This window comes from Lactuca serriola, chromosome 3 (assembly GCF_051521515.1).
Source record: "Lactuca serriola cultivar US96UC23 chromosome 3, Lser_US96UC23_V15, whole genome shotgun sequence".
Lineage (NCBI taxonomy): Eukaryota > Viridiplantae > Streptophyta > Magnoliopsida > Asterales > Asteraceae > Lactuca > Lactuca serriola.
In genome coordinates this window covers 221060495-221077150 of record NC_136410.1, presented here as the reverse complement: position 1 = coordinate 221077150, position 16656 = coordinate 221060495, and the positions used below count along the sequence as shown (strand labels likewise).

General features: G+C 35.1%; 1 protein-coding gene across 1 annotated transcript; it reads left to right on the top strand.

Moving 5' to 3' along the window:
* The first annotated feature begins 10429 nt into the window (after nt 1-10429).
* LOC145093608 (oxoglutarate-dependent flavonoid 7-O-demethylase 1-like) lies at nt 10430-12654 on the top strand. The gene is made up of 4 exons (XM_079031798.1): nt 10430-10728; nt 10945-11192; nt 11832-12156; nt 12283-12654. Exons 1-4 carry the CDS (start codon nt 10477-10479, stop codon nt 12523-12525), a joined length of 1068 nt encoding a protein of 355 aa, XP_078887924.1. The 5' UTR covers nt 10430-10476; the 3' UTR covers nt 12526-12654.
* The last annotated feature ends 4002 nt before the right edge of the window (nt 12655-16656 follow it).

Here is a 16656-nt window from a genome sequence, read left to right as displayed (position 1 = left end):
TGTTTTTCTACCTTTTAATATCGATTATTTTTCTGGTAAATATCAACATCTGTAGTGAAATTGAGCAGAGCATACATTTAAGCTCAACAAAATGCTGGAATGCAGAGCCATTATCCCAATTATTATGGGAATTACATTTATAGGTATATAAAATGTTGCTAAATCTGACTCGTAAACATCTTTATTTAGCGCCCCTTTCGTCTTTTTTTCATTTGTTTCTTCTTTAAATCTAGTTTCCCTATTGTTTCTTTTTTAACTAAATTATTTTGCGTTTACATTTACTAGGTTTTTTGTAACATCCCAAAATTCAATGCCAAAAATTTCATTTTTAATTAAGTTATTACATAAAACCAAAGTGTGAATAATCAAAATATAATATTATGAAACCATATCAGAGAATAATCCCAAGGATCTCGTGTGCGGAAAACATATTGTGATGTGTTGCGACCAAGTCGACTCCTTTCCTTTGGAACAAAGTACCTGAAACCAAAACCGTATACCGTAAGCACGAAGCTTAGTGAGTTCTCCCATCATACCACATACCACATAACATCATCGGTATCTCTCAACCGGTAACTGTCATCGGTATCTTTCACCCGGTAACCGGGGCCTATTTCACCCCTACCACTATCACATAATAATATGTCATAAACATACTGATCACATACTAACATCATAAACATGTTAATCACATACTGACATATCATAAACATGCTGATCACATACTAACATATCATAAACATACTAATCACATACTAATATACTGATCACATACTAACATATCATAAACATACAGATAAACGTTGCATGGGTTCTGTATACCCCTTCGGTATCTTTCAACCGGTAACTGCCATCGGTATCTTTCAACCGGTATCTGTCATCGGTATCTTTCAATCGGTATCCGCCATCGGTATCTTTCAACGGGTAACCAGGGATTATTTCACCCCTACCACTATAATATAATATCATAATATAATCATACAGTCAGGCATTTCTGGGGTACTGACCTACCCTTTGATCCTAACGACCGAGTCAGGGAAAAACTATTCCCTGCTACTACCACTAACACACATAGCATATCATATGAGCATATCACATAAACATACCAAGATAATTATCACAAAGACAATTATCTACCAACTACCCCTGTTGGTGGGTCGGCATTGTGGCCTTAGACCCACCCCTACTGGAAGGTAACTCACCTCATACTGCTGAAGTCCCGAAGACTCAACCCCACATTGTTGAAGTCCCACAGACTAAACCCCAGCTGTTGGATGACATATTCCCGATCTGTCAATATCAAAACATCACCCAATTAGCGATTGGGTTCCACTACATAACCAAATACATACTTTGGGTAATTACTATATTACCCCCGGCTTCGCTTATTCAAGCCCAAGGCCCAATTCATAGGCCCAAAGTCGAATAGGACTCAAAGTCCATCATATGGCCCAATTTTCCAAATTGGGCCCAAACCCCTTATGTAACTTTATTCTAAGGCCCAAACTATGGCCCATCTATGGCCCAATTTTCCAAATTGGGCCTAACTCCTCAAAGCCCATTAATTACTCTAGTCTAATTGCTTGACTTTGGATGGTACAATAATCCAATCATCATGGCCCAATAGAAAGGCCCAACAATAAACCCAAGTGAAATTAGGGTTTCACGTAAAATGATGATTAGGGTTAAGTGTTTCTCACTTAACCCATTAGGGACTTAATCCACTAAGGACTTAATCCATTAAGTCTGATATTGCTTATATTAATTTTTGCCAATGATTATAATATAATATTCCAAATTATTAAAAAATTCCCGAATGTTCCGATTAGTTCCCCCAAATTAGGGTTTCATTGCATTAGGGTTTTCTAAACCCTAATTAGGGTTTCCAACCCAAAGACTAGCCCATTTATTAACTTGTTGGGCTTCTAGGCCATTTAGGGCTTTATTGGGCCTATCAAGCCCACTAGAATGTCATCAAGCCTATTAGGGTTTTATTGGGTCCAATAGAGTCCATAAAGCTTCATTGGGCCCATATGAGCTTCTTTGGGCCCATTAGGGTTTCAAGCACCCTAAACGAATCAACTCAACAAGACAAGCACACCACCACCCGACCTGGCGGCCGGTGGCGGAAGGAGGCGGCAGCCACCACCTCACGGTGGTGTTTTGATTTTTCCTTTCATTATTCCAATTGTAAATTACACATCACAATGACAATACTCAAAATAAACACACACACATACTAAACAAATATCACACACCACCACCTTATGGCAGCCGGCGGTGGTAGATGTTGGTAGCCACCATAGCTGGAGAGTAACCAGAGTGCCGAATCGCTTGGAGCTACGGCGACAGAAGAAGGAGGCGTCGTACGAGCCCCCGACGGCGTCGGAGACGAAGAACGAGGATGGTGGCGTTTGGAGAACTCCAGCGATGGCGGCTGTCTTCAACTTTTAGGTTTAGGGTTTGAAACGGGAGTTTATGATGCATATATACTCGGCTTAAACAAGGGTGACGGGAGTTGTCTCGTGCTCATATTTAACTTTGCCTTTTAAACCATTCTAGTCCCTCCCCATAAGATCTTATCAAATGTAATCCGAATTTTACCCTTTCTACCCTGACTTTGGAAATCTTCTTCAAATTAAATATGATAATTACCATTTAAACCTTCCGCATTAAATCCTTTACATCTTAGGTACAAAATTTACCAAACAGCACCCAATATCTTATTTATGAGATATTCATCCCTTCCACATCATTTCGTTTAAAATTAATTCCAAATAATTACCACGGAGTCCCTGCCTTCATAAATATTTATAAACGGGGTCCAGAGCTTACACTTTTAACCCTCAACTTCCAAATTATGACAAATAGCTCCCTGTAACCAACACCCTGCTACAAAATTATTGATTTTAGGGCTACTATATCTTCATAAATTTATTTATTTATTTTATAAATAAACAGGGTGTTACAAGTCTCCCCCACTTAAATTAGATTTCGTCCTCGAAATCACTCCTTACCATTCCTTACACACCCAACCACTCCAGTGACATCGTCACCATCCTAGTCACACCCTAGCCTTCCCGGGGTAGTTGTGACCATTCTTCACAAAGCCCTAAAATCTGAAAAGGAAAGAATTCCTTGCAACAAGATCACCCCTAATCCGTCTGTAATCTGCTGTCTCGAGATGGTCTCGAATCCTCGTCGGACTACTCATACTGAATTATCATCGTCCAGTCCTGCCTGTTTGTCCCTTAACAGGCTACTCAGATCCTGATAGTTCGAGGTTCCCACTATCAACAAGGTCACATACCTAATTATCTATGCCGATCACTCGTACTTGACTAAGGTTCAGATACTCCTGTTGTGAGTGAATTTTCACTCCTCCAATCATCTAGCTATCCCATCCGTACTTGCAACGTCAAGCACGAATGCTAACACTGCCCAAACGTTGAAACTGCTCGAACATTGATCCGCTTGAAGCAGTATATTGTCACATGCCTGCTTCCCAAAATCTACCGAGACCTTCCTGGTCTCAATTCATCCATTAATCCTTTGAAACATCAGGTTCCAGCCCGGTTGCAGAGTCAATAGGAATCCCACCTAGTCATCTTACACAACTTCTGAACGAAATCCTTCTCTGGAACTAGTTGCCACTAGTTGTCATACCATTGCGACTCCAACAGTCTCCTGATCCAACCGATCGGGTCCATATGTCAAACCCTAACGTCACCAAATACAGGCTAAAAGTGATTGCTACCTAACAGATGGTAGCCTTATATCACAAGCAATCTTATACAGTCCATTGCTTCCCTGATCCAACAACTGTAGTGGCACTCCTACAGTGGTATCACTGACTCAACCAGATCTAATCCGTTTAGGAAATTCTGAATTCCAATATGTGGATTTCCATATCCTTACTGCTACACCCAAACTAGTGGGTACCACCGTTCCTTTCCGCGTTCCAACAACACGCTCATGCCACCTACCAGATCGTTAGTAAATGCTACGGCTACCCCCGTAGTCTTACAACACTTCCCACACTACCTGATTGCTAGTGAAATATATGGCTACCCCCGTAGTCTTACAACACTTTCCATGCTATCTGACCACTAGTGAATGCTATGGCTACCCCCATAGTCTTACAACACTTTCCAAACTAGGTCGAACACACACCCGACCTAACACTCAACTGAACTTGAGACCAACTGGACCTCTAACCTGGTTCCCAAAACCTGCTATCTTTTGTCAAGACAAGCGTGAATCAAATGTTGGAATGTTTTCTGAATTCCCAATTCACCCAATCCTCGACCGAGACGGCCACTTGTCCGCCTCTTCCCCGACGGGGATGCAAAACTCATCCTAGTTTTACACCTTTTTCTGCCACAGATACCTGATCGATTCTCCCCCACTTAGCTTCGGCTAAGTCTTCACAGCACGTGAGAGTTGAAGGTTTCCCAATCCTTCTTACTTTTTAATAGTCCACTGCCAACAATCTGAGCATACTAATGCTACAATCAATTACCAACCAAACCTCAAGGTTGCCCACCCTCGGATATCCGGAATAGTACACCAGAATTCTGGTCCAGTCTCACCTCAATCCACTTCTCATGCTGACCAGTGGAGGCCTTAACTTCCACCCTGGCTGACAAATTCTCATCCCCACTTAAAATCTTGAAACACCATTGAACCCTAAATAAGGACACCCATGCGAAGGTGCATTTCTCTTGAGCCTCCAAGGTTTATCCATAGACGATTGTCAATCATACCTGAACCATGACAGAACTACTGAACTCCAACTACCTGGAGAATTATCGCTTTAACTATGACTTGATATCCTCTGAACACTACTCCTGCACAGATCTCGAAAAAGATCCGGAAAGATAACGGTACATGCGGGACCCACTCCGCAAGGTACATTCCTCCGTGGGTTCAACAAGGACTCTTCGGCATGCAGGATGGCATATATGATCGTTGATAACCCAAACACTAGTAGAAAACTAATCCGATATCTGACTTATCCACACTCACCCATAATGCTGAGGCGATATAGATTCCTAATATCCGCTCAGAAGTAGCAAAAAGATGACATACCCGCCAACATCTGCCAAAATCATGATCCTGATAACAGGAACTAACTACATGAGCTTTCTTCCCGAAGGATCCTAAGAATCCACAGACCTTGAGTTCCAAATGAACCCCTAACTTCCTCACGACAAATCCGGCCCAAATGCCCGATACGAATACCAAGAGCTCCCAAATTCCTCCCTTGGACGAACGGAATATCATCATGGTCCATCCTCGTAACTCTGCAAGTAATCTCCGATGATATGAGCTCTTACGATTGTGTACTGACTGGCCCAGGCTTTACTCCCGAGCCTGTACCATAATCTGAATCTTACTCTTGGGTGCTTAACACCATACTAAACTGACATTCCAAGGATTCGATTATACACAAGAATTCTTACCACGTTTTGCTAACATGACCAACCCTGCCACACCTGTAGCAGCCTAAACCCTTGGAGCGACAAACTCCCTCGTGCACTCTCCCGAACGTGCTGTAATGACTACGGCCCTGCTGGCCTTTCACCTGATGGTCAAATCATGGGTCTCTTCCCGGGACCCTTCACTATACGCACTGGGTACGACCCTCTTTTCCCAGGGTGCTCCACACCAATGTCGCATATACAAACTCTTGGAAATCATATCCTTCAGGGTCTGACACCCTACCACGCTCACTAGCTCACTTGCCAATGGCTAAGCGGCAACAACTGGAACATCCTCTGTTCCCAACCGGGTCACAAACTCTTCCCTGAAGCTTCTCAAATTCTCCAAGACTCTCACCGATTTGAGTATGGATCCTGTGCTTTCAGTAGTACGGGCCCAATACTACCTTCCATAACTATCCATACTTTCCTCAGCAATCCTCCCGGATCCTCCAAGTTACTCCCTTAACTGGTACACCCAAGTCTTACTGAGCCTCGCTACTAACCCACTGAATCATATACTTGGCTTCCCTAGGTTCTCAATCTCGCACTACCATCAGCTGCTGAAGAACTCCCCATGATGCCAGTCATCTACCTCCTGGATGTCGTCACATCTACTTAGTAGCTGACTCCCATCACTTAAGAGTTCCATAAAGCACAAAGCAAGCAGCATTCGGACAATGGAGAAATCTAACCAACATAATCCAATCAGATCAATCTATCCTCTTGTCAGGGATCTATACTAGCATGCAATTCTAAGGCTCATTCAATCGGGCATAACCTAAACAGGCTATCCTATCACTGACTGATCAATACTATCATGTAATTCAGTAAGCACATACAACAGGCACATAAGGCATCTTCCTAGATCCTTAGCCCTACTCTAGCATGCAGTTCTCATAATCATATCATATCGTAACATATCATAACACGTATAGGTATCATGGGGAAAAACTTACTCGAGCTCGGTTGATTGCACGCATCACACACTTGTTCTTTTTGAAGTTCTGTTCTCTTTTCAAATTCTTTTCAGACTTCTTTTATAAAATAATCTTACTTTTGAAAATTTTCATACCAAGTCCTTAGTTTGAGTTCAGACACACCCAAGAGTGTGACAGAATCCCTCAAACCAAGGCTCTGATACCAACTTGTAACATCCCAAAATTCAAGGCCAAAAATTTCATTTTTAATTAAGTTATTACATAAAACCAAAGTGTGAATAATCAAAATATAATATTATGAAACCATATCAGAGAATAATCCCAAGGATCTCGTGTGCGGAAAACTTAGTGTGATGTGCTGCGACCAAGCCGACTCCTTTCCTTTGAAACAAAGTACCTGAAACCAAAACTATAAACCGTAAGCATGAAGCTTAGTGAGTTCCCCCATCATACCACATATCACAAAACATCATCGGTATCTCTCAACCAGTAACTGCCATCGGTATCTTTCAACCGGTAACCGGGGCCTATTTCACCCCTACCACTATCACATAATAATATGTCATAAACATACTAATCACATACTAACATCATAAACATGCTGATCACATACTAACATATCATAAACATGTTGATCACATACTAACATATCATAAACATACTGATCACAAACTAATATACTAATCACATACTAACATATCATAAACATACAGATAAGCATTGCATGGGTTTTGTATACCCCTTCGGTATCTTTCAACCGGTAACTGCCATCGGTATCTTTCAATCGGTATCTGCCATCGGTATCTTTCAACCGGTATCCGCCATCGGTATCTTTCAGCCGGTAACCGGGGACTATTTCACCCCTTACCACTATCATATAATATCATGATATAATCATACAGTCAGGCATTTCTGGGGTACTGACTTAACCTTCGATCCTAACGACCGAGTCAGGGAAAAACTATTCCCTGCTACTACCACTAACACACATAGCATATCACATGAGCATATCACATAAACATACCAAGATAATTATTACAAAGACAATTATCTACCAACTACCCCCTGTTGGTGGGCCGACATTGTGGCCTTAGACCCACCCCTACTGGAAGGTAACTCACCTCATACTGCTGAAGTCCCGAAGACTCAACCCCACATTGCCAAAGTCCCGCAGACTAAACCCCAACTGCTAGATGACAGATTCCCGATATGTCAATATTAAAACATCACCCGATTAGCGATTGGGTTCCACTACATAACCAAATACATACTTTGGGTAATTACTATATTACCCCTAGCTTCGCTTATTCAAGCCCAAGGCCCAATTCATAGGCCCAAAGTCGAATAGGACTCAAAGTCCATCATATGGCCCAATTTTCCAAATTGGGCCCAAACCCCTTACGTGACTTTATTCTAAGGCCCAACATCACATATAATCATTAAGGCCCAAACTATGGCCCTTCTATGGCCCAATTTTCCAAATTGGGCCTAACTCATCAAAGCCCATTAATTATTTTAGTCCAATTGCTTGACTTTGGATGGTACAATAATCCAATCATCAAGGCCCAATAGAAAGGCCCAACAATAAACCCAAGTGAAATTAGGGTTTCACGTAAAATGATTATTAGGGTTAAGTGTTTCTCACTTAACCGATTAGGGACTTAATCCACTAAGAACTTAATCCATTAAGTCCGATATTGCTTATATTAATTTTTGCCAATGATTATTATATAATATTCCAAATTATTAAAAAATTCCCGAATGTTCTGATTAGTTCCCCCAAATTAGGGTTTCATTGCATTAGGATTTTCCAAACCCTAATTAGAGTGTCCAACCCAAAGACTAGCCTATTTATTAACTTGTTGGGCTTCTAGCCCATTTAGGGTTTTATTGGGCCTATCAAGCCCACTAGAATGTCATCAAGCCCATTAGGGTTTTATTGGGTCCAATAGAGTCCATTAAGCTTCATTGGGCCCATATGAGCTTCTTTGGGGGATTGTAGTTACCGTCTAAACATAAACTATTTTCTTTAGTGGTGTACCAAATACACAATTACAATGTGTGAGCTTGGTGTGCGTGTGTTTGTGTATCTTTGTCCCAAGGGTAGAATACATTTAGGTTGTTTAGTACTTGTGTGTATGCCGACAATTTCTTCCTCCGAGCTTTTACTTGCGGTATGATATATGGGTAGGTTGCTTTTGTTATGTGTTCTTTTTCTTGGCCTGTGTTTCATTTGATTTTACATTCAATTTATCATGTTTTTTTATCACATTTTCTAGAGTTCAAGATGATGTTGGTGTTGTAACTGAATTCATGTTATGGATGAATATCATATGCTCAAGGATATTTTCTCAGGTGAAGAAGGTGAAGAATGGACAATTATGCCTTTGTGCTTAAAGTTAGTTGTTGATCCAAGCCTCTTTATCAGTTTTTCTTGGTACGTAGGTGGTACTCCTTCAAGTCTGTTGTTGCCTAAGTAGTTATCTCGGTTGAAATTTCAACAGCGGTCAAATGCCGCTGTTTGAAATCGCGGTTATCACGGTAACATAGCGATGATATAGCGGTTTTTAATATTATGTATAATTTGTATTATATACTTATATAAAAATTATATATTAGATTATTAATACTATATGGAATTAATATCATAAAAGAAGGGTGGCAAATTGGGACATCGTGTTGTGTTTTTGTCTGACACGACACGACACGACAATGTTTTATTTAACAGGAACATGACACCACATGATGTCGTGTTTTTTTAAACTAACAGGAAAGCGAACCAATTAAAAAACGACAAAGACAAAGATAACATAATATAACAATTAGTTCATTTAATTAATATTTAAGTTTACATAACACGATAAAAACAAATGTTGAATCGTGTCAATTTCATGTTGAATTTTGAACATGAACACGATACGATACGCCATCGTGTTTTTTACACTTGACACGAACACGACACAAACACAAATTCGAATTTCAATTTCGTCCCAATTTCGTTTCATTTCGAGTATTTTTACTTTGTCATGTCAACAATTGTCACCCATAAGAAAAAGTCATGTAAAAACATAACATAAACCATATATAATATTCTAATATAGTAATATGGAAACTAAAAAGTATCAAAATGTCATCACAACTCAAGTTGTTCGTCGTTTCTAAGTACTGAAACAGACGAGAACGAGAAATTTTCATTCGTTGCTTTGTAATTTGTAATTAATTAGATTTATTATTTGGACTTATTAAAACAAAAAGTGTAGTGGATTAATTAAAAATTTAAAGATTTAATATTGAAATAGCCCACAATCGGTTTTTTCTTTATCAAAGTAACCCAATGTGTACGAAATTGTAAAAACGGGTGTAGCGTCGCTATAGTGCTAATGGAGTTCGTGGTAAATAGCGGTCAATAGCACCGATAATATCGTCACCGCTATTCGTAAACGTTATTTTAAAATAGCGGTTCCGGGCGGACGTAGAAATACACAGTAGGTGTTGCCAAGATTGAAATAGGTGTTGCTGATGTAGAAAAATAAGGTAAAAAAATCGAAAAATCAAAAAATTTTCCACTACGGACAAAAAAAGTAGGTGTTGCCGGTGCCACACCGGGACACCTACTAGGTCCGCTCCTGGCGGTTCGGTACCACCGCAAAACGCTATAGCACAGCTATAACGTGATATTGATAGTATAGGTTGTTGCACACAACCATTGTTCTTTACTACAATTGTTGGTATTGCGTTTACAATGAAGTTTTGTTGATTGTTACAAGTTCCCACTTCTTTTGTCTTCTAATTTCCTTTACATCCAGTAGCTTCAAATGAAGGCATTGTATTTTTATATTAAAGAAAAAACTAGTCATTTGTCTTTATATGTCTAACAAAAATTATTTATTGTTAATATATATATATATATATATATATATATATATATATATATATATATATATATATATATATATATATATATATATATATATATATATATATATATATAACCAAGGACACATTAGAAGATCTCTAAGATATCTACATAAGAACACATACTGAGGAATACCATGGAACCAAAAGGAGTTGGTTTGGGGGCTTCTTTATTGGTGCCGAGTGTACAAGAACTAGCTAAGGAACCAGTTACTAAGGTTCCAGCTCGATATGTTCGCCCTGATCAAGACCCCCCGGTCGTATCATCGTTGTTGTCTTCACTGCCTAAAGTGCCAATCATTGATATGGAGAAGTTATCATGTGAGGATTCAGCTGATGATGAATTAGAAAAACTACATCTTGCTTGTAAGGAGTGGGGCTTCTTTCAGGTACATGCTTAATCTAGTTTATTATAATAGCTAAATCTTTTGTAAGATTATATGTCATACATGATAAACTCTATTTTTTTTGGAGTTTTCCTCATCTGTTCATTAACCCAAAAATTATAAACTTTAATTTATAAATATACAAATAAGATTAACTTCCTCTCACATGCCTATATAGGCTCGTGTTTTAGAAATTTGATTTTGATATGAATATTATAGATCATAAATCATGGGGTGAGTTTACCATTAGTGGAGAGAATGAAGAAAGAGACACAAGAATTCTTTAAGTTGTCAATGGATGAAAAGAAGAAGTTTTGGCAAACTAGTGAAGACCTTGAGGGATTTGGACAAGCTTTTGTTGTGTCCAACGAGCAAAAGCTAGATTGGGCCGATATATTTTACCTGGTTACTCTTCCTGAAAATATTAGGAAGCCTCATTTGTTTCCTAACCTACCTCTTCCTTTCAGGTCAGTCATCCCTCTCCTTATTTGTGTTGGGATTTATGCTTTCAAACAAGTTGTTTATAAAAGTCAACTATGAATAGTTTTAATAAAGTCAACATAGGAACTGATCATGATATGAATGATTAATCATGTTACTATCACCTTTTGTAGAGGTAATAATACATTTGACATAACTACTGATCAATGATATATATATATATATATATATATATATATATATATATATATATATATATATATATATATATATATGTATATATATAAAAGTTCAATAGAGAACCATAATTATTGGTTCTTCAAAAAACCAAATCTTTTTTTCAATTTCTAGAGCTTATTCTTTATCGAAAAAAAAATCTAAAAATATCTAAGTTTATCTATTAACATTGTGAATGTGAAAAATAATTTTCGGATTCATCGTGTGAATCCGGATTCACATTGTGAATTTTCAAAAATTCACATTGTAAATTTGACGTAATTTTTTTTTGGTACTTTTAGTAATATATGTGTGAAGTCAAGCATTGAAACGTTTTTGAAGTAAAGTATAATTTTATTTATGTAGTTTTATATGTAATTTTTTGGATGTGTGTTATAATGATTTATATATTAATTTAATGGCTATTTTTATTTTTTGAAAAATAACAGAGATACCCTACATGCATACTCAAAAGAGCTTAAGAATGTTGCCTTAAAAACTCTATGCTTCATCGCTAACGCTTTGAAAATGGAAAGTACCGATATGATAACTCTGTTCAAGGAAGGAATGCAAGCAATGAGGATGAACTACTACCCACCATGTCCACAACCCGAACAAGTCATAGGTCTCACCCCTCACTCAGATGCTGTTGGAATCACAATTCTTCTCCAACTCAATGAAGTAGAAGGCCTTCAAATTAAAAAAGATGGCATTTGGATCCCAATCAAACCACTCCCTAACGCTTTCATTGTTAATATTGGAGATATCCTAGAGGTCATTTCTTTATCCATGATCACTTATATTTAACATCTCCATTTGTCTTATACGATTTTGATTGAAAATAACGAAAGATAAATTTCGTATTTATTGTCCTATTTATACGGGTTTGTTTATTTTCAGATAGTGACAAATGGACAATATAAAAGCATTGAACATAGAGCAATTGTGAACTCGGAGAAAGAGAGGTTATCGATTGCTACATTTTTAAACCCGAATTTGGATGGGGATTTAGGACCAGCACCAAGTCTAATTACTCCAGACACACCTCCAAAATTTAAAAGGGTATCTGTCGTGGATTTCTTCAAGGACTTATTTTCTAAGGAACTCAATAGAAAAACTTTCATTGAACGCTACTATATATAATGTCTTATGGATGTACCTAGCTAGCAAGAACGTTGCCAATTATACTCTACTTTAGCCATTTGTATCTTATGAATTGCAGTGTATATTGTAAGTTACTATCATCTCTTAATACGTATAATTAATTACATATAGATATTTAAAATAAAGTCATAATAAAAACCATTTACATGAAGGTTTCTTAGTCGTTACAGTTAGTTCTTTCTATATGAGATTTTCTTCATCGTCATTCATGAATGGACAAGTTAATTAAACAAGAAACACACACCATATTTTTGTAGGATAAAGTTGAAGGTTTCCATGAGTCACATATGGTATTAAACGGTTGTATATGGGTCTATTACATTTACATTGAAACATCAAATTCTTTTAATGGATAAGAGGCAATTTGTGAATCATTTTTATGTGTTTCTACCCAAATTGTATTATAATTTACATCGAAGTTACATGAAAAATACCAATAAAATAAATTCATTATGTAAATGTGACAAACTTTTTAGACTCGGATAAATAGCACAAAAGAGTGAAAGACACTAAGTTTACACCAAAATTCTAATATGACACTGTGTTTTCGAATTTTTTTATAATTCTCACCGTTTGACCAGTAAAACAGGTTACCTATTAACATTGCATGATGACGTGACATGCTAACGTGTCAAATTTGATTTTTTCCCACAAAAGGTTTTTACTTTTTTCGATTTTAACACTAAGTTAATTTTTTTTTCAATTTTGACATTTTATTTTTTTATTCCAAATCGAATATCATTTTTTTTTCAATTTTGTTCAATGTTGATCATTTTCCATTTGAAATTGTATAAATATTTTTTTTTATTACATTTTAAACCATATAAATATAATTTTTTTCGTTTAAAAACTATATTTTTATATAAATACATGTTTTTTTTTTTTTTTTTTTTTTTTTTTTTTTTTTTTTTTTTTTTTTTACATTCAAAGCATAATGATATGCATTAGTTATATAATGAGAACCAAAATAATCATAAGCTTCGAATAAGATCAACAAAATTTTATCAGTTATCGTTTATGAAATATTATTTATTTTATGTTTTGGTGTATATTTCACACATATTTTTATTTATAACTAATTAATCCTATTAGGTATATATTGATATCGAACGTTCGTTTGAAGCATTGAACAAGACGTGGGAAATATATAACAAAATACTAAAATTTAATGAGAAAACTAAAATAAATGTAAAAATGATGATATTTATCTTTCATAAATATTTTTGAAAACAATGAGCTAAAAAATATGATTTAATGAGAGTCACACAAAGAGATTTAAAATGTTCCTAATAATATTATGAATAAGAAATGAGATGTAAAAATTTCATGGGTTGCAAACCTAACCTCCGGTCATTGATCGACTACACACCTCCAAACCTTCAAACTCTTTTTAAAGTTGCATATCTAATATCAAAAACGGTTTTATATAACTAATACATATCTATACATAAAATTATGGTTTAAATGTAAAAAACCCTTGTATTTATACAAAAATATGGTTTTTAAATGAAAAGAATGTATATATACAGTTTAAAATGTATTAAAAAAATATTTATACGGTCCCAAATGTAAAATTTTCAACATTGAACAAAATTGAAAAAACGATGTTTGATTTAGAAAAAAAAAACAGTGTCAAAATTGAAAAAAAAAATTTAAACTTAGTATCATAATCGAAAAAAAAAAATAGTGAAAATTTAGTGTTTTTGTGGAAAAAACCAATTTTGACACATCAGTCTGTCATTTCAGCATGTCACGTCATTAAAACTGACATGTCATCATGCCACATCAGATAACCGGATTGACTAATCAAATGTTCAATATTAAAAATAAAATAAAATAAAAAGCACATTATCAAATTAGAATTTCAATATAACTTAATGTGTTTTGTCTCTTCTCTATTTACCATTTAAACTCTTTAAAAACCTGACAAGCCTTTAACGGTGGTGAAGCGTAATGGGAAAAGTAACATTTATGTCACTTTTTGTAAAGCGTGGAAACTCATTGAAATTATATATTATTATAAAAAGGCATCCGATAAAGAACCACTAAATTTATCATTGGTACATTAAAGAATAATAAATTTGTAACAGTTTACATCGTAGGGGAAGTTGAATTGATACATAAAAGTAAGGGATAATGACTTGAAAGGGTAACGAATTTTTGACTTTTGTCACATTTAGTTACTAAATTTTTTTTCGTTATCTATTTGCTATTGAACTATTGAAACTGTTCACATTTTACCCTTATGACCGGCTGTTGCCGGTCATAAGGGTAAAATGTGAACAGTTTCAATAGTTCAATGGCAAATAGATAACGAAAAAAAGTTTAGTGACTAAATATGAACAAAATCGAAAGTTCGTTTCCCTCTAAAAATACGTTGCGATAAATAGTTTTTGGGTTCAAACCCAGTGAAAATACGTTGCGATAAATAGTATTATATCTACTTTAAATATATTAAAATAAAGAGTACATTCTAGTATTCTAAAAGCAAAAAAATGTTCAAAAGATCAAAGTTTAACACCATTAACTGTTTGTAAAAAATAAACGTAAAGTACTAAAGGGATGAAGTGAAGTCTAAAGTATAAAATTAAAAGTTTAATATATATATATATATATATATATATATATATATATATATATATATATATATATATTAGCCGTTTAGCCACGCAAAGCGGCGGACGACAAATAGTTTGTTTCGACAATTAATTTTTTTCGATGGAGAATGATTATTTTCAATTCAATCATTAGTTTGTTTTATGAAACATGTTATATTAAAAATAAAAAAAAATCATGAAATGACCAAATTATAGGGTGTTGAGTATTTATTTGAATGAAAAAAGATGTGGTCAAAACATTAAAAGAGAAGATTTATAGGAGTTTGTTTAAATTTTAATATTATTTTATTAGTGATTAGTTGTACAATTAGCTTAATAAGTTGGACGTCTTAAAAAAATATTATTATTTTATTCAATCTATTTTTAGAAATAGTGGGATTTGTTTTATAAGATAGTAAAGATATATATATATATATATATATATATATATATATATATATATATATATATATATATATATATGTCAAAACCAAACTAAACTGTTATTTTTCGGTTTTTGTAAAATTCAAACCTAAACCATCTATTATTGCTTTGGTTTCGGTTATGTCGGTTCTTTCAGTTTTTTGGTATTCGGTTCGGTTATTGTTCAATTCAAAACACAAATTAACTCGAAACATTTATATAGACATGGTAAGATTCAACAGAGAACCATTATTAATAATGGAAACAAGGAACCAATCGTTTTTTTCAACTTTTGGAGCTTATTTTTTATCAGTAAAAAAACATAAAATAAAAGAAATTTATAACTTTTTATCATTTTTCCAATGATATAAAATTCGATAAAAAAATTATATATTTTTTTGTCAAATTCACAGTGTGAATTTAAGCAGATTGTGAATCTGAATTCACACGTTGATTCCGAAAAATATATAATTTATTTTTTAGCATTCATAATATAAAGTTATGAATTTAAATATTTTTAGTTTTTTTTCGATAAAAAATAAGTTGTAAAACTTGAAAAAATATTTAGTTCCTTGTAAAACATTTATGATTATCTTATACTGAACTTTTCTATATACATGTGAAAGTTGCTCTCTTACATTATGATTAATAATCATGTCCAAGCTTTTTCACTTTCTAGTATTTTACATAGATTTTCACAAAAATCAATAAATATCTCTCTAACTTCCTATTACAAATTCCTATATATTTCAAATAAAACCACACCAAATAAGTATGGTTCCTAATTTTCTATACAAAACCTTCATAAATATTTCAAATAATACCACACCAAATGAGTATACGTCTGACTCTTTCATCAAGCATCATTTGTTAACGTATATCACAATACACCCTCGTGCCTACATGATTGGAGACAAGAAATGTGTATTGTTGGTTAGCAGGGTCGCTTTTGAAAATGCCATAGTCTGAAACCTTAGCTGTACAATTCTCATCTAGCTGGATGTTAGCGCTTTTAATGTCTCGGTATAACACTTGCTATTGCATCCCCGTGGGATTATGAAGGTATTGTAGTCCTCGTGCAGTACCAATG